General features: G+C 39.9%; 1 protein-coding gene across 1 annotated transcript in view; it reads right to left on the reverse strand.

The window, feature by feature from the left end:
- The window catches only part of Crppa (CDP-L-ribitol pyrophosphorylase A), a 264,403-nt gene that overhangs the window by 138,242 nt on the left and 106,268 nt on the right, over positions 1-19,893 (reverse strand). The window contains exons 7-8 of the mRNA XM_048415838.3: positions 4,240-4,332; positions 3,724-3,816 (exon numbers count right to left, since the gene is read on the reverse strand). Of these exons, the coding sequence (XP_048271795.3) occupies positions 3,724-3,816; positions 4,240-4,332 (186 nt within the window). The remainder of the gene's footprint in view (positions 1-3,723; positions 3,817-4,239; positions 4,333-19,893) is intronic.

Genomic DNA, 19,893 nt, shown 5'->3' on the forward strand with positions numbered 1-19,893 from the left:
CGAATTTCAAAAGGAAACATGAAAAGTTGAGCAGAATAAGCAATCCTCAACAGAAAGGACAAAGCTGGAGATATTACCACCCCTGCTTTCAAGACATATTACAGTCATGGTAGCAAACGCAGCATAGCACTTGGACAAGCAGATGCATACATCATGAAGTAGAATGGAGAACCTAAAAGCCAATCCACACAGTCCCAGCCAGAGACACCTAATTTTTGACAAGGACATCAAAACAATCATCAGGAAAGGATTTTTGAATACTTGTTCTGGAAATATGGATATGCATAAATACAAGAACGAGCTTAGATCCCCATCTCTCACTGTGAACAAAACCAAACTCCAACTCCATCAAAGATCTTAATGTGAGACCTGAAATGCCAAAGGTGTTGGACGAAAAAGCTGCGAGAATGCTTGGAAATATAGGCTTGGCAAAAGCTTTCTCAGAAATATTCCTCCAAGGGGTTAGATCAGTCTCAAAAGCAAAGATGCTTTTTTTCCTCTTTGGATCCTAGATTTTATACAGATACTTGGAATCACATAGGTAGGTAGGACATGAGAGTCGAAACATTTGCCTATGCGACAAAGGGAACTAAAGGCAGTGGGGAGAACAGACAGCACATTATGATGTCATATGAAAATATCTTATCAAATACAGCATGAGACACAACGCATACACACCAATACAAGAAACAGACAGAAACCAATCATATCCTTACAATATTTTTGAGAGAGAAATCACTGTATTTTAGACTTTTCTTGCTGAATATTTTTCTTCCAAACAGGGAACAGTCTCCCAGTGGGAGACATGTTTATTATCTGATAATGTGTTTCCAAGGGTCTTAACTAAAAAAGGGTATAGAACAACAAATGCCACCCAAACTACACACAAATTCATTAAAATATAGCACTAGGAATAATTCTACTAAGCAATTCCTTTTCTACTTTTAATACAAACATCTGTTTTAAATAATCAGCCAATATTACCAACAATCTCTGGCTCATTGTAGAAATATGTAGTTAAATCTGCCACAACAAAGATTTTAGGTTGATCAAAGTAATGTTAGCTTCCAGTATGGAGGGGCATGGAGGAGACCCTTGATCCCATCACTGGCGGGAGAGCTGCCCACATTTGATACTGGCTGCATGAGGGAGAGTTTAATTGCGTGAAGGATGTGACACATATAGAGGGACCACACAGAAGAGCTGGCCCCTAGCCCAAGACTAGCTGTGCAACACAAACTGGACTCCATGGAGAAAGAGGAAAAAAATTAATCTCAAAGTTGGGTAAGAAGGAATTGGAGGTTGAGAGGGTAATAATAGGAAGACTTGGGAGGGTGAATATGTTCAAAATACATATGAATTTTTCTAAGAATTAGTAAAAATATAAAAAATACTAGTGCAGGTTTACTCCATAAATAATAATAAATGTTATCAACACAAGAATTTGTTAAAGTAAGGTGATATAAAAACTATTAAAAGGAAAATACAAATGATGAAAAATAGAAGATCTGCAACAATATTTTAAAGTTGGAGGGAAAATAAATGATTTTTTAGAAAATTAAACTTACCCAAAATGTTTTAGAAAAAATGACCACTTGCAATGAAGTTTGTCATAATAACCATATGATAACATTAAAAGATTATGAAAAAAACTCTTTTAAAAATTAGTTCAATAAGTTTCTCAGTTTTTTCCAAAATACTTCATTTTTTCCTTGTCTTTTTGTGGAAATTTGGTGCCTTACTTTGCTGAGTCTTAAAGTAGAAGCTACTTACCCATGCCAGTTTATCCTAAATAATAAAAGTCTCCAACATTAAAGATGTCCCAATGCCTTTGAGCTTTAAATAAGAAATTATATGAAAAAGACTTGTGCAAAATCTAAAATAAATCCAATCCACTATACCAAGACTCAGGAGCATATTCTATGTTCCTTTTGGTGTGTGATTTCCTATATACGGTCAACTCAAATGTCAATGGAAACCAAGGAATTCCAAAGGACCTTTTGAGTCTACTTGACAATACGAGAAAACCTGAGCTTAATCATTGGTAATCCCAATATCACCAATTATCACTTAACAGCCCAGGGCCAACGAGATGGCTTTGTATATAAAGGCTCAAAGCATGCCCAGAACCCACATGTTAGAGAAGACAATCAACTTTCGGGAGTCATCTTCTGGATTAACTAATCCATAATTAAATAATTAGTTAATAATCAATTAATAATTAGTCGATAATTAATTAATTAGTTGATGAGAAAGCCTGAGCTACTAAGCCAACCAGTTAATAATTAATGTAAACCTCTGTTTGTTTCTTTGGGACTAAACGGCTGAAAAACCAGGCGGGTCCAAAAATTCTGTCAACAACTTTCTACCATCATTCATGCTAATCTGTACAATGTAGGAGTTACGATCTTCAATTTTACACTCAGGAAAATCAATCTCAAAGTTAACTATCTTGAACAGGAACCAGGGAAAGGTCTCTTCTCACTAAACTGCACGACCCCTTTAGCCTCCCACCTGTGAACACCAAATGAAGATCTTTATGCCAGTTCTGGACAGAGGAACAGAGGGCTCAGCCCAGGATGTGAAATACGTCCTTCATTTCTCAAAGGTTTGGAGCCTTCCAGCATTGAACTGATTCTGAAAATGCTCAGTGACACTCTTTGTTACTCTGGAAGTCACTCATGATGGGTTTCCATCCAAGCTGAACCCCTAGAACCTATCTTTAGAGCACATAATCCAATATATTTAGTAGTCAGAGGATGAACTAATCCTACACATCCCAACTTGCTCTTACTTTAATTGCTCATGTTGAAGTTATGTTTAATACAAAGCATTATCTTTATTTTGTATTAATTATCTTACCTACAACAAAAATCAAGTTCCTAGAGTATAGAATATGCTTGAGCTTCAGTAACAGGCAGTGACAGAATTTTTGAGAATGTATTGAAGCCCTCACACAAGGAAAAAAAACCACTGCAGACTTCAGGCTGTGTTTCTCAGCCAGTTAGGCCAGCATGGCTTCTAATCTTCCCCTCGCTGGCTTTGCTCTCTGTTATAGAGTATGGCAAGTTAATCAAGTGAATTCTTCCATCAACATATCTTTTAGTCATTTGCAAATGTGTGTGTATGTATGTAGCAAAAAATATAAACAAACACACAATATATACATGTATATGTATAGGTGTGTTTATACATGCATGTGAATGTGTGTGTGTTATGTGTATCTCCAAAAATGTTCAGACCATTCTTCTAGGTGTTTTTTCTTCAATCACTCATTCATCCTACTTAGTCTTTCCACAGCACAGAGAAGCCAAAGGGACTTTCTTTAATGTTTCTTCCTTGCATTCTTTAAGCCTTTGGGTTTCCTCTGCTGTGACTTCTGTTTTGTTGACATTCCACCCTGAATAAAGCTCTTGTAGACATTAACTTTACAACCAGCCAGCTTGGCCATGTATTTTGTTATGTTGGTGAGGATAAAGAAATTGATTGCTATAAGAATCAACTGGTTTTCCCATGTCATTAAGCAACATGATCGCAACTACAAAAGCAGAAGTCAGCAGAAACATCAGCCTAAGAATCTTGGAGTTTCTTCTGCATGTTTGTTGACGTACACACTCAATGGAACCAAATTTTTTCCACAGAAACAAGAAGGAAGCAGAGTTTCAATGAGAGAGAGAGAGAGAGAGAGAGAGAGAGAGAGAGAGAGAGAGGAAGTTTACTCACCAAAACAACAACCACAGGGTACAAAAGAGGAAGGCCGCTCTCCTCAAGGATATTCAAGAACTTCTGGGTCTCTTGAAAATCAGAGGACACAACCTTGAAGACAACAAAATAGGAGAAAGTGAAAGGAAGTTGACTCACAGGGAGGTGAACTTTACATCATAGCCAATGGACTTATCGAAATTAACCACTAAGGCACTTTAAAAGACAACCATCGTTTATGCATACTAAGATTTGAGCTATTTTCTGTATTGAACTTATGTCATCATATCTGCTTTACATATGGAAAAATTAAAAATACTGTACAGAAGCAATACTTGCATCATACTAGGAATTGGGCTCAGAAAAGAATGTTTCCCTATTTGAAATGGAAAGGTGGACACTTTTAAAGCACAGAGTGAAGAGCACAATTAATCTACCAATCTTCTGTTGCACATGGAAGGGTCAAGAAGGTCCATTCTCTCTGATACTGTTTTCTCAGGTCACAAATGCTTCCAACTGTTTGTGTTTAATACTTACATTCACACAGATGAAGCTATAGCACTGGTCTGTGAGGAGGTTCTGAACATCACCGCCTGTGTGATCCAGAACTGTGGATGTGATATTAACACACTAGGAGAAAACACATCAGAAGACATTTACAATCTGGACAGACAGACAGACCAATGAACATAAGTGACCTTATGACAAAGCCACAGACTGATCTAAACTCATAGATCCTCATAGATTCTACAGGAATAGATCCAGGCTGAACTCTATTAGACCACCACAAGAAAGGTATTTCAATTAACTGTGAACTATGTATATTATCTTAAAAAATAAAAATGTAGGAAACTGTTTCAACTATGGAAAAATAGTGGGGACCAAGAAAACATTAAGGTCAGGCAAGGAGCCTGGTGTGTGTTTTATGAAGAATTGGTTACAGGGGATGCTTGGGGACCAGAACAGAAGGGCTGCCTGGGCAGTGTGGTGGACTTAGAGAGGACTGTAAAATACCGTAGTTCAAACAGCACAGTTTACTCCACCTGGGATGAATAAAAGCAGGGAAAGCCTTAAGAAATTGTAACAATGATGTCTATTAAAGAGAAATAGGAAATAAATTTTGGCAGTAACAACCAAAAACAAAAACTGCTAAAAACCATCTTCTAAGAGGTAGCTTCTCTTGGAGTGACGGCACACACCTTGATCCCAGCACTCGGGCCACAGAGGCTGGTGAGTCCCTGCCATGCCAACTTTGTCTTCATAGTGAATCTCTGATTCAATAAACAAATAAAAAGCAGCAACCTTAGACTAGATTAGGAGGGACAGGACCTCGATCATGAAGACTCTGCTAAAAATATTTCCTATATCCTGGGTTTATCTTGCTTCAAGTTTTTCTTTAATTATTTACGAGAATGTAAGAATCATTATATTATCATTATATATATAACCCAATATATATATATATACATATATATATATATATGGATTCTCTTATAAAATACAGCTGTAATAATGCCCCAAGAATTCGCATCTCATGGCTCATACTACATGGCATTCATCACCCTTTACAATATGTATTTCTGAAACACAATACTGTTCCTGATACATAAACTGTAGCCCCAAGATGCCTTACTCAATGGCTTAAGTCCATATACTGTTATCAACTATTAAATGATGGGGGGGGGTCAAGAACTAGTTCTAATACAGATATTAGTTCACTGATAATTCTTAAGATTTTATTTCCGTTTAAAATTTGTGCTGAGCCCAAAGTTCAAAGAGAACACTGATTTAAAACACTGATTTAAAAACAAAACAAAACAAAATCAAAAAACAAAAGCAAATCTTTCCCGGCAGCATATACAATTAACACTGTAAGAGAGATCAGCTCTCGCTGTAGATCAAGATTCACCAAGAAATTGAATCTTTTGGATGTTAGAAGGAGACAATTTTTCACGGCCTCTAAAGTTTCCAAATTATTTCAAAGGCTTTAGAAGCTAATTTGCTTCCATGGTGTTGGTACAAGAGGCTATGTGCAATGAAAGTTATACCTTTGCTTCTGCAGACTCACTTAGATTTTAGGAGTTAAGACTAAAGATGTCAGTCTCTCAGAACATAGTCCCCAAACATTCCTGATTCATAAAGATCTTTCTCCCATGTGACTGAAGGATGTGCTGGTTTGCCAGCATCCATTGCTTAAAGTTAGATTTTCCCAATATCAGAAATGCATTGCATTTTCTTTAACTCCAGTAATCTAGCCCGCAATTCAGCTCTATAGTGGTAGGTTTTGAATTGCTTTGAAAATATATTTGTTCATCTATTTGATAAATTTAAAACTCCAACTAACTACTGCACCGTTCACCAGATAAGATACATATATCCAAAGAATATTTCATAAAGGCTATTAAATATAAGTGCTATGTATATGAACATACACACCAATCAATCTATATATCTTTTCTTCTGAAAACCAAGATTCTTAACAACTATTTCCAGTTAAGGGCAATTATTTTTGGTCCTACATCTTTCTTTTCAACCGGACATAATATCTTTCATGGTTGCATAAAGAAACTTGACTTAACCTAAAAATGGCACGGGTATCTTAGTATACAAGGAGTAAGTAAGCTGACTTGACCAGGCTGTGTCTGAGCAATGCTGTGACGTCACTCGGGACTGTCATTCTCAACATTGCTACTCTCCGACACAGTAAAGGGAACAGTCTGTGATTAGAAAAACTTTCTTTCTCTAAGTATTTTGGCCCAAAACCCTTTAACTACTTGAGACAAATTTCCAAGACATTCAAAAAATTAAGGAAGTTTAACAAAAATTAAAGGTTTTCCTTATTGCATAAAGACATTCTGTAAAGATTTCCAATTAATTAAATGTGTGCATCTGCACAGTGGAAATACTGTGTAAAGCATGAGTACCTGAGAGGAAGATGAGGGGTCAGAGAGTTTCCCTCCAGGGAGAGTTAGGGCTCACCCAAGTCTGGAAGGCTTTTCCTCCACTCTCCTGAGAAGTCAACCCACTTTTTTCAGAACAGGCTGGTTGAGTCATCTAACATTGGAACCTGCCAATACCCATCCCCTCCCATTCGCCCTGCAGGCCTAGGCTGGGTGTAAGTGAGGGAGCGGCAGAGACAGGTACTTCCCTTCCAGTCTGAGGAAATGTTAATCATTATAAATGCTTTGTATTCCTTGTTTGGCCACTCAGCCTTGAGTCCTTCCTAAGGAATCCCTGCATCTGAATCAGTTTTTAAGTCTTTAAGAGCCTGGAGTCTGGAGCTTGGCTCTCTGGCTTTCAATCTATCTCTGGAACATTCATTCCATGTTTATTTTGTAAAAACTTACTGTGTCCTGTGGCTCGATTGATTAATTGGTAAAATAAATACCTGATAGAATTCATAGGATCAGCTAATAAGTGAAAAATAAGAACTGCTTTTAATCTAAATGTCTTTCTCTAAATCTGAGAAACGATGCACCTGGTAGGAAATCAGTTCCAGTATAGTGAGATCATAAATGTACCAGATTGCCATGCTGACATCTGCTATTCTATATAAACTAAAGCCCCCATCCATGAATGGGGTGCTGTTGGGTGAGGCCAGTGTTCCTCAGCAAGACCCAGACCCTTGCCAGTTGACTACACCCAAAGATTTACCATTAACTAACTGCGATCATCTGCATAGTTTAAATACTATTTAAAGGATGAAGAAAAGAGAGAAAGATGAATGAATGCTGAAATCATACCGCATACCTACACATAAGCAATTGTTGCCGTTCATATACTTTACTATCGCTAAAGTAGATGAAGAAAAAGTAGCCGATTTATGATGACACAGCCAAGAAGGGGTTAATGTGCTGATTCTGGTCCATACAACATAAATCCACTGCTCCTCAGTAAAGCACCAGTCCTCTTAATTTGCTGACATCACCAGGCCAGTTTTTAGAGGAGTGGGGACTGAGTATTGAACTCTACTGAGAAGAAGCACTTGATACTGATGAAGTCAATTGGTTACTATCTAAAATGCAGGGGTTCACTTAACCTCATAACTCTTCTCAACTTTCTGGGTCTTAGATTGGGGAAAGAAATGTACTTAATAAGTCTCTTCTCGTTCACATCTTTGGGCTTGACTTTGGAGAAGAATCAGTGCTCTTGAACAGCTGCAATTTACAGATGCTAAGCAACCCGCAGAGGGTGACAAGAGAAATGCCCCTCAAGAACTGTCTTCCGCTGCGAATTCCTTCCTCTCTGTTAGGAGCACTTTGAATGCCAACTATTGTTTGGATGAGACCCTATCAAAGACTGTAGAATGGGGGAAAAAAGAGAAGTAATCCTAACATAAATGAGTTCCTGTAACAAGGAATTCATGGTCCCATTTTATTAGATAAAGACATTAACTATCCAAAGCTGTAAAGTGTCTGGGAAAAAAAATATAACGCAAGTGATCTGTTAAATCACTACTTGGTCTATTAGCTCTAGCTTCTTATTGGCTAGTTCTTCTCAATTAATTACACATTAATTAATACACAATTCATCTGTGTATGGCCAGGTGGCTGTGGTTTACTGGCAAGGTTCCAACGACTACATGGTGTCTCCTCTACTCCACCTTCTTTCTCCCAGCATTCTGTATAGTTTTCTCTGTCTATCTCTACTCTACCCTATCACAGGCCAAGGTAGTTTCTTTACTCATTAACCAATAAAAACAACACATATATTGAAGGCCCTCCCACATCAGTGTTCCATACAAATTAATAAAGCCTGTGTCTTGTACTGAGCTTGTACTATGGTTAGCGGGCAGTGAGTAAGCAAAATGGACAATCATGCCCATTAACTCATAAATCATATTTGTCAAGCACAATGTGCATATATTTACAGATAAAATGATAAAAGATAACATGTTATAAGGTCTACACAGTAATGAGATCTGTTGAGATTTAATGAAGCAAGCTAAGAATTTAGAAGTCAACATAAACAAATCCTCTCTATCTTAACTAAAAGCACAAAGTCATAAAGAGTAGGTAAACTTAACCTCAGATGTACAGGCATAAGGTTTGCTTATTTTAAGGCAACCTTCAGTGTGGGCTACATAGAACACTGAGGCAATGCCAGTGACTGAGAAGCTTCTGCCTTCGAGAAGCTCATGTCAAATGCAGAAGAACTGGGACCTGCAATTCCCAAACAAAAATGTGCATCGGAATCTCTCAGAACCTTATACAAAATTCAGATGGTTCCTTTTTCTGCATATAGGAATCAGCATTTATGAAACACTTCCAATTGGTGTCAATATTACCTGGCCCTGCACCATAGGCTGAAGCATGGGTAGATCCCTTGAAAGCATAGAAATCTAGATGGGCTCTCTTTTCTCAAGTACATAAAGTCACTGAGGTGACTCATAGAGAATCCAAAGCTACATGATCCTCAACAAAATCATAGCTACTGCTGTTCTTACCATTTGAAATGCATCACACATCTCTTTATTAGATCTACAAGCTTGACGAATGTGAACGACAAAAGCAAACACCTTTATTATCTCAACTAATCTCCCTTCAAAATCTTGCAAATTTACAGAACCTAATTTTATTTGCATGTACAAGGCTTAATTTTTAAGGAATAGGAAATAGCCCAGATGCATATAAGTGCCATTTCAAACTTTCTACATGAGCATGCATTGATATATATATACAACAAATAATTCAAGTTCTAAGCAAAATACCACAGAGTTGAAATTACTATTCAAAGGCAACCAGGATAATGCCATAATAGTTCTTGTGCACAACCAGGATAATGCCATTATAGTTCTTGTGCACAACCAGGATAATGCCATTATAGTTCTTGTGCACAACCAGGATAATGCCATTATAGTTCTTGTGCACAACCAGGATAATGCCATTATAGTTCTTGTGCACAACCAGGATAATGTCATTGCAGTTCTTGTGCACAACCAGGATAATGCCATTATAGTTCTTGTGCACAACCAGGATAATGTCATTGCAGTTCTTGTGCAGAAGCTACTTTTACTTGATCATATGTTCCTCTTAGTTGAGAAGTAGATTTGTTTATATAAAGAATTCTCCATGCAACTTTCCATTATAAGACATGTATTAGCAACCTGCAAAATAAGTAGTATTTAGTGCATAAGCCCAAACTATTTGCAAACATTAAAGATAGATTAAATTTGCAAAAAATAAATAAAAACATGAAAACAGAAGCATTACCACAAATATTTAACTATGAATATCACAGAAGGTTATATGTATTATGCACAGGTGAATGTGTGCACAGATGTACAAATGCATGTATGTGCACAGATATGATTGCCAGAGAATGATCTCAGGTATAGTACCTTAGGAATTCTCCAATTTTAAAAGACAATGTCTCTTACTTGCCCAGACTTACTAAGCAGCTTAGGCTGATGGTAGGCAAACCCCAGGGATGGTCTTGTTTCTACCTCCCGCGTATTGAGACTGCAAGCACACATCACCACACTCAAGATTATTTACATGGGTTCTAGGGAACCAGATCAACCTTAGTGCTTGCAAAGTCAGCACTTTTCTCTGACTGATTTCTCTCCCCAGCCCTTGGGCTATTTGTAAAGCAGGACTCTCTTGACAGTAAAGAATGCAGGCTCCAGGCTTCACGGAGAATATGACAGAATTTTCTAAAGACTTCACATGCTGCATATGAGCCCACGTCTTCATCCCACTGCTGGAGCTCACCCTCCCCTCAGCCTGTCTTGTCCTCACAGAAGGCTGATCACCGGCAATCACATCACTGTCACTGACTCACTTCAGCTATGAAATCAGTTAGGACTTCTTAAGTGTGGGCAGTGTTTTCAACCCTGCCCAGGATTGTCGGACGCCCAGCAGCTACCTGTTTATCTACAGAAATGTACCTATCAGGCTGGCTGATGTCCAGGCAGAGAGATACTCCAGAAGCTTGCTTCAACATAGTTCTATCATCACTAACCACAAAGCTTTATGTGACTCCCACTATGCACACAAAACCATGTGAGGGACCCATGAGAACAGGTGACAAAGGCAATGTGCATAATCACAGTACAAGCAGGAGATGCAGAAAGACACCAGAGTTAGTGAGTCTGTGCAGAGGTCTCTTGGGACTAGAAAACTGAAGCCAACTCCATAGGGACAGTGAAGAGATACAAGCTCTAAAACATGAAATCAGCAAGCTCGCTGGCACAAAGGAAAAGTGAGAACTGAGAAATTTCAAGGCACAAATAAGACAGCATGCTGGAACATGAAAACAATATGTTTTCAAGAGAGATGGCCAGTGTGGATTATAGGGAGCCTTAAATGCCCAGCCACACCTTGGGGACTATCGCTTACAAGTCACTAGAGATGCAGAGTGTCAGTGTAACAAACAAAAAGCCCACGGGCAGGTCTAGATGTGAGATTCAGAAACAAGTTTTCAGGTAACAAAATGTCATGGACAATTTATCCATAAGCTCAAAGCGGTATTTCATTTTATTTATTGTAGAACCACCATACACCAGAATCAAAATTTAGCTAGAGCCATTGGAGCAATGGAATAACCTATCATTTTGCATGTTCAAGTAGAATTATACCGCAATCAAGCAGCTGAAATATATTTCCTAACTCAATTATTAGATAAAGCGTTAATAAATATAAGACTTTTTAAAAAATGCCATGTGCCCTCTAACTGGATTGCACCAATAAATCAAGAAAGTAAAATTATAGTAAAGACTAAAACTGTAATTTGATGTAAAAAGCATAACTTTTCAAGTATGTGTTTATTCACTAAAATTAACTAAAGCCAGGCATGGTAACTCATGGGGAAATCCTACAATTCAGAGGCTAAGGTACTTTGATGACAAGTTTGCGGAACATGTAGGCTATGTAATAAGTTGACTGAGATCAAAGCCATGCTGGAGGTCAAAAAGAGAAAGGAAAGGGTTTGCTGAGATGGCTTCAGTGGATAATGTGCTTACCACACAAGCATAAGAACCATATTTCAGATCCCTAGCACACACATAAAGGACAGCTGAAGTTGTGACTATATGTAATCCTATAACCAAGGAAACATAAATAAGAGAATCCTTAAAGTTTGCTGGCTAGCCACTCCAGCATGGAACGACTAGGTCATTAGGCCGTCAACCTGGTAGGTGTGGAGTTTAAATCCATGTTGTGCACCAAGTGTGGAACGGACAATTAAAAGAAATCCCACACTAGCTCAGACTTGAGAAATAGATGGTTATTTATTTGGGGGTAAGCTCAAGAATCAGAATTCTCTACTTGAATGGAGAACAGAGATTGAATCCAGCAATTCAGCAATCTAAATGAGCAAGGGGGAGAGAAGAAAGGGGTGGACGCAGGCTCTGCATCAGCACATATTGTCCAAGAGGCCATGCCCCATTTGGTGGGTAACCACAAGCTGCAAGACTTCCTACAGCAAGGGACACTCCATCCAAAACTACGGTGCAAGATTGAGGAAGACTTGGAACATCAGTTTCTGGCCTTTATATACATGAGACATATCTGTACATACAGAGAAGCACATATGTAAAAGAAGGATGATTGGAGAAGGAGTGGGAATCAAAAGGTGGACTGGGGACTGGTGGGAATGGGAACAGGAAGGACCAGGTAGGGGGCAGGGATGGAAGAAGAGAGTGCTGGGAAAGACAGCTAGAATTGGGGGACATTTTAGGGTCGAAGTGGAAGCCTAATGCAATAGATAGAAATTTTTTAAAATCTATAAGGGTGACCCTAACAAAGAGTTCTAGTAATGGGGAATATGGAACCTGGTCCGGTGTACTTCTGAGCTAGGTCCTCTGAATATATATTATGGTCACGTAACTTGGTGTTCTTGTGGAACTAAAAACAGTGGGAGCAGCAGAGGGCTGTCTCTGACTCTTTTGCCTCCTCTTGGGACCCATTTCTTCCTACCGCATTGCCTTACCCAGCTCTGCTAAGAGAGTATATGCCTTGTCTTATTGTAATTCTTTATGTCATGTTTAGTAGATATACCTGCTATTTTCTGAAGAGAAACAGGAGGAGTGGATTTGGGAGAGAAAGGAGGTGAGAGGGGAGGGACTGGGAAGAGAGAGGTGAGGGGAAACTGTGGTCGGGATGTAATATATGACAGGAGACTAGATAGATAGGTAGATAGAAAAATAGGAGAAAGAAAGAAAGAAAGAAAGAAAGAAAGAAAGAAAGAAAGAAAGAAAGAAAGAAGGGAGGGAAGGAAGGAAGGAAGGAAGGAAGGAAGGAAGGAAGGAAGGAAGGAAGAAAGGAAGGAAGAAAGAAAGGAAAAAAGAAAGGTCGGCAATTCTGGTTTCGTTGGGGAAGGGGTTGCTTTTATTCTGCAGTGTGAGAACTGAATTCCAGGGCTGATGCATGCTAAGCAAGCAACAGGGCACTGTGTCATGACTTTAGTCTAAGAGAATAAATTTTGTAATGTTCAAAATGGACTTTCCTACAAGGACTACATCCTGTATGTATAAAACCAATTTACTGAATGAATAGATCTGATTTCCCCAAAATACTAAGAGCACTGGCTGGTAACTCAGGCTAGTCTACTGCTCTATGGTTCTGAATATTCACCATTACATTGGTTAGTACTTACAAATACTGACATCATTTCTACGCAGACAAAGTTACAGAGGACATTTTTATAAATGATCTGCCTAAAAAAGCAAGGGGAGAACATGGGAGAGCTTGGAGGGGGGAGAAAGGGGAGGGAATAATTTGCAATCATATTATAATCTCAAAAAATATTCAAAAAGAATATAAAATTTATCACATAAAGTAATATAATCTGGAAAAAGGCAAAAGTGTTTTTAAAACAGAGAAACATAATAAGTGACATTTAGAGATTACCCTAGTTCTCTCATTAGTAATGTTCTAAAACCATGACAACCAATTATAGCAATAAACAAATTTCATTGAATATGGTTCAAATGCAATTGATAGCAGAGTGAGATACTTAAAGGCCACTATATGTGGACTTTATTTTCCTCTCTAGTACTTACCAGAAAACCTGGTTAATGTCCAGATAAACTTCATGTATTCAGCAGAATGATTTGAGGGCAGCTTCTAGTTGGGCACATATTATACAACATACACACATACACTCACATGTATAAACACAACCCATGATCCATTTTAAATAAGTCCTTGCCTCTGTTCATATTGGACCCAAGAAAACAGCCAGTTTTGGAGTGTCTTTCACTATTAACTGAGTTCAATATCTGTGGTGGTTTGAAAGAAAATGGCTCCCATAGGGAGTGGCACTATCAGGAGGTGTGACCTTGTTTGAAGAAGTATATCACTGTGGGGGTAGGCTTTGAGGTCTCCTATACTCATGCTATGCACACTGTTATGACACAGTTCACTTCCTGTTGCCTGCAGATCAAGATGTAGAACTCTCAGCTACCTCACCATGTCTGCCTGAATCCTGCCTTGTTTTCTGCCATGATGACAACGGACTAAACCTCTGAAACTGTAAGCCAGACCCAATTAAATGTTTCCCTTTATCAGGTCATGGTGTCTCTTCACAGCAATAGAAACTCTAAGACACTATCCAAAAACAAATGTTTATTATCTTCAGATCAAATGTTTCTGTGCATAACAAAACAGCCACAAAGTAACTTTATTTTTGAAATTGTTCTGCCCCGTTTCTGCGTTTCCCCTGGATTCTTTTGTTAATCTTGATCTTTTGTTTGCCTGGTGTCACATTCTAACTTTTACACTGTTACAAAAAGTACAGATCTACATATTGTAACAAAGGGCACAGTTCTACTGCTCAGAAAATGCCCAGTTCTGCATACTGTAACAAAGGCACAGATCTGCACACTAGACTCAGCCTGCAGGCCATCAGGAAAAAATAAATTAGGCATTAGAGAACCACTCCAACAAAACCAGATCCTGCCTTATACCCAGAAAACAAATGATTTTCAGTTAAACATAGCTTGTCATTTGTGGTTATAGAAAACAATAATTAAATTCTGTGCTCCGGGAAACAGGAAGTGGTTGATGAGCCAAATACATAAAAAGCCTGAACTGTGCCTAATCATTTGGGCTGTAGGTCAGCCTTTGTTATAACATTCATCTCTTTTGCTATAGGAATCCAAAGTGAACTGAATGAACTTATGTGTTTTAGGAGGAATGTGAGCAACAACAACAAAAAAGTTCTAAACCCTACAGATTTCCCTGTGTGGAGCAAGTGAGCAGCAGCCAGCATGAACATTCCATAAAGAGGACTAGGCAGCCTTCTCCAGCTCGGTTCCTCTCCACAGTACTGTGCTGTGGAGCAAAGCAGAACAGGAGCTGTAAGAGTGGTCAGCTGAGCCACCTGCAAGGCTGGCACTGGCTCGGGCCCTACCTCTGCCTCACCTCCCACCGCTCCATCTCCATTCAGATCACTGAACGCTGGGTCGTTCTCCTGGCATAAGGCTCTTCTTGTACCTTTCCCAACAGGGCTCCTTTGGGTTTGACCTTTAAGTTGCTCCAGATCCCCTAGCCCCTTTTAGGCTGAACTAAACAGTGTGTCTGTTGAGAGAGTTTTTTTAGTGACTCTCACTCCCAAAAAGCGTCTTATCTAAGCAGAGAAGATTTTTTCCCATATCAAGGATCCTGATGGTTCAGATCCATGGGAGCTGGCAAAGCCTTCCTCCAAGGACGGCTCAGGGAGCGGCAGAACCTTCCTCTGGTCCAAGTGTGAGAGTCTACGAAAGATTGGCTAGTGTACACAAAAACTAACAACTGCAGCTTCCTCCTCTTGGATGGTTGCTACTTGAGACTGGTCCCCTACAGAGACTCCCTAACTCCTCCTTCTGGTGTTGTACATGATAAACATGCTGAGGTTCCAGGTTGTTGTGCATAGTTCATCCTGTTCCATCACAGAGAGCACTGCCCACCCAGTCCCAGACTTTCTGTACCTGTGAATGTTCTTTCTTTATCCCCTCATCACCCCATACTGATTGACAGAACCAACACATTCAGGACACAGCTGTATCCTAGGACTTGTATTTATTATTATGCACTGTATTATTATCCAATTTGACAATAAGTTCCTAAGAGTTACACCTGACTTGCTCAACTCACGATAGCCAATGGTTGATTGGAGTGGGCATTGCCTATCTTGTAAGTCAATGAAGTAAGTAATTAGCGAAAGCCTGGTCACATCTCCTACTTACACATCCCTCACTACGGTTAGAGTAGTGTAAATATCACAGCATTTTCGGGGAGTTAGAGGTGACTGAGGGCTGCTACTAGTAACTCTATTTCTGACTGAGGACACTTGAGAGAAAAACTGTAAGGAGCAAGATTTATTCTCGCTCATATGTCAAGGTAGAGTGCCAATGACGGTGGGAAAACCATGATGGCAAAGTCAGGAGGTGGCGGGTTAAATAGTCTCAGCCATCAGGAAGACAGAAGAAGTACTAACCAACAACTCCCAAAGCCCACCAATCAGTCACCTATCATCCAACAGTTTCTCAAAACAGTGATACAAGTTAGGGACTAATTATTCAAAAACATGAGACTGTAGGGAACATGTGTCATTCAAACCATAATTCTACCTTTGCTCCCAATACATTCATGGCCATCTCATTACTACCAAATGCATTCAGTGCAAATTCAAAGTCCTCAACAGATTCAAAAATCCAAACCTCTTTGGAGACTCAAGACAAATTCTGAATGTGAGCCATATAAAATCAAAGAAGTACCACACTTCCAGCCTACACTGGAGCAAAGGAAACACTCCCATTCCTGAAGGGAGTAATGTAGACATATCAAGGAAATGTCAGGCCAAAGCAAGGCCAAAACTCAGAAGGGCAAATGGCAAACCTATATTAACATATTTGACACCAAAAGTTTATGGTGGAATCATCTGGGCTACAGTGAGAATGTGTAGCCCTGCCTCTCTCACCCTGGGACCAGCACCATGCATACACTCTCTCTAGTGCTGTCCCATGGATTCCAGCCATTCCTCAACAATCTTGGCATCACAACATGATGTCTTCACTGCATCTTTGCCTTCAACATCACAGCTGCACATCTGGCTCATCACGAAGCTCATCGCAGGTAACCCACCCCAGTTATGACTTACCATAGCAGCTCTCTGGAGCCTCAGTGCAGGTCTCTGTGCATTCTGCACGCTAGTAAAATAAGAATCCCGTGGACAATGCCAAGTTCTGCTGCAAGCTCAAGATACAGACAGACAACAAGAGGGACCACTTTCTATCATAGCTGGAACCTCTGTGTCAGTGTGGCAGAAAGAGAGAAACACGCCCTTCATCAGGCACCATTCCTGTTGTCCCTGCAGAACACAGCAAGGGGTTTCTCTTTATGTCAGTCTTATTAACCAGACACCTACCGTCCACAACTATTCTCAGCACACGCCCCTTCCTTGCTAGCAGGTGTGCTTCTCACTCCTTCCTGCTCTTCCTTCTATTATTTCTCACTCTAAAGCTGGCGGTCCACAGTGCTCCAGACTGGATGCTACATTGTCTGGAAATTTCCTTTATCAAAGTATCGCATTAATTCTGCATTTCACCTCACAAGAAAGTTCAGAACACAGGCAAGAAGTAGCCAGATTCTCTTCCACATTGTAATGTAAATGGCTTCCAACGAAATTCTCAATAGAACTCCGTCCCTCTCTGAAACTTTCGACAGTTTTTACTGTCCACACTTTCACCTTCATTCCCCTGCATGTCCAGGGGCGGGGAGGAAGGCTTTGAAGCGCTGCTTACAGAATTCTAGGGTTCCATGAAGCCACATCCCTCTGAAATCCAGCTGCAACAGCCTACGAGCTACCTAGTGTAGCTACCGTCAGAGCATCGCAGTGTTACTTTCTCTGTTGCTATGACAGCAGACGTGATGTAAACAGCTGAAGAGAGGACAGATTGGTTCTGTCCCGCTGTCTGGGCAGTTCACAGTGTGTCAGTGCTGAAGGCAGTAGTCCAGGACAGCTCCTGCTTGCAGTAGCAGGAACTCGAGGCTGCTTGCTACATCACTACTGATCTGAAAACAACTTATGCCAGACTGTAACTCTCAAACCTGTCATCAGTGACCTGGTGGCTACCAGACCTCACCTCTGACAGGTTCTAGAGACTTTTAAAAGGACCACCAATGGGACACCACGTGTTCAAATACATCAGTCTAGAGGGGCCTCTCACATTCAAACAGGCCCCACTCCTCAGTGTCTCCTGGGAGTACCTCTAGAGAGCTCTTTCTCTGAAATTCACTGCCCAGAAAAGAATCAATCAAATGGTGACAGCGAGACTGACAGTGAAGTCCTACAGTTTGAGTACAGTGACACATGCATCCACGTGCGTGTAGTAGGACAACTTAGAGCCACCTCATACATGGATTTGGTGTTCTCCATTATGCTACAGTTAGACATTTGGGTCATCCCAAATCTATGTTGCAAAATTCTTCCCAGGCAATTAGCATAAACATACCCAATCTCTTCCCTCAGCTTCAGTGGGAAACATTTCTCCTATTCCCATCAGTGAAACAGTCCCCCCATTGTGTGAGGAACAGCCCCACACCCACACTGATCTGCCCTGCAGATTTCAACCGTGTGACTTCATCATTTTTATATGCTCTTTCAAAGACACACAAAAGCTCTCGCTGTAAAGAGTTATAATATTCACCATTCTGTGCTTTTCTGTAAATTACAGGCTGAAAAATGCAATACCACAAAATAAATCTGCTTTAATAATGGAAGAGAAATCTATATAAAACCAGATAAATCCCTTTCCAAGAGAGCTACTTCCTTCAGACTTTACTATAATCCTGCCAAACTTCAAGATTTCATACTGGTGTTTTTCTTTCATCTGTGCTTGAGAGATATTAATTAACAAAAAGCATTTTGCATCTACCAACACCTACATTCACACACTGATTGCATAGCCTTGTTCAAATTAAAGGCCAGAAGATTTCTGTAATTGTAAAACAAAGGAGAGGCTCCCTGGGTGGCTCTGAAGATAGCACATACAGCGCTGTGCTGGTGCAAGAGCACGGCACAGAGTGATTCAGTCCCAGCAGTTAAAGCGCAAAACATCCTGGTGAGTGTGTGTGGTTTAAGAACTAGCAAAGTGAGAAGCCAGAGAGAACACAGCAGGAAAGGCAGTTCCTCCCAACATCCACCAAGATTCTTTAAGGCTATCCAGGCTTCAGGTGTAGGAAAATGAGGTGGACAACGTGAGAAAGCATGAACGTTCTCCCTTTGCTAGGGATGCTGTGGTTCTGGGCACACAAGACACTAGAGGCTGTCAGCCGAAACACTTGTGGGGCAAAGTTTCAGCAGAAAGACCTAGACTGATAAAAAGATTCAGACCATGAATAACGAAAAGGTCCATGGCAGCAGGAGGACAGCAGGGATGGACGTCCGAGGACAACGGGCTGCAGTGTCCCTCCTCCAGAAAACAACTCCGGTAAGTAGAAACCATTTGATAAGCCCGAACTCCCCTTAACAGTACATAAAATTATCTGTCTTAAAAAGGAATACCTGCGGGATCTCAAAGAAGTATAAGAAATGAAGGAATAAAGATCAAAGTGATTCACTGGGAAGACCTATCTACAAAACAGATTCAAACTAACTTAACGTTTGATACACTAAAAATACAGTCAGCTTTAAAATGCTTAGAAATAACAGAAAAACCCACTCATTGCAGAAATAAAGAGTAAAGTAGTAAGTTAACAGATTTTTCTCAGGCTTGAAAAGAAATACAAAGTGGAAAGTAAGAAGATTCTAGACAAATAAAAACAAAGAGAAAGTAATAATTAATCATGCCCCTCTATCTAAAAAGGAGCAACCTCAGAAGAGGAAACTTAAAGTAACAGTAAATACTAAGAACATGGATGGCACAAGAATTGTTAAATAAAAGGGTTAAAATTATAAAGTTAAAAAGCACTTTATGTACCCCAGAATACCCAGCAGAAGAAGTCACTAATCTTAATAAAACAGTTGGTCCCATGTGGATCACCACAGCACCCCGGGGAAGTCCAATGAGCCTCTCCCAAGGACCACATATCAGCTATCCCGCATGTCAGACATTTACATTACTGTTCTTAACAGCAGCAAAATGACAGTTGTGAAGTAGCAACTAATTAATTTTATGGTTGGTGGTCACCACAACATGAGGAAGCATATTAAAGGGTCACAGCATTAGGAAGGTTAAGAACCAGTGCCCAAGAAGAATGGACAAGA

This window comes from Myodes glareolus, chromosome 11 (genome assembly GCF_982192425.1).
Source record: "Myodes glareolus chromosome 11, mMyoGla1.1, whole genome shotgun sequence".
Lineage (NCBI taxonomy): Eukaryota > Metazoa > Chordata > Mammalia > Rodentia > Cricetidae > Myodes > Myodes glareolus.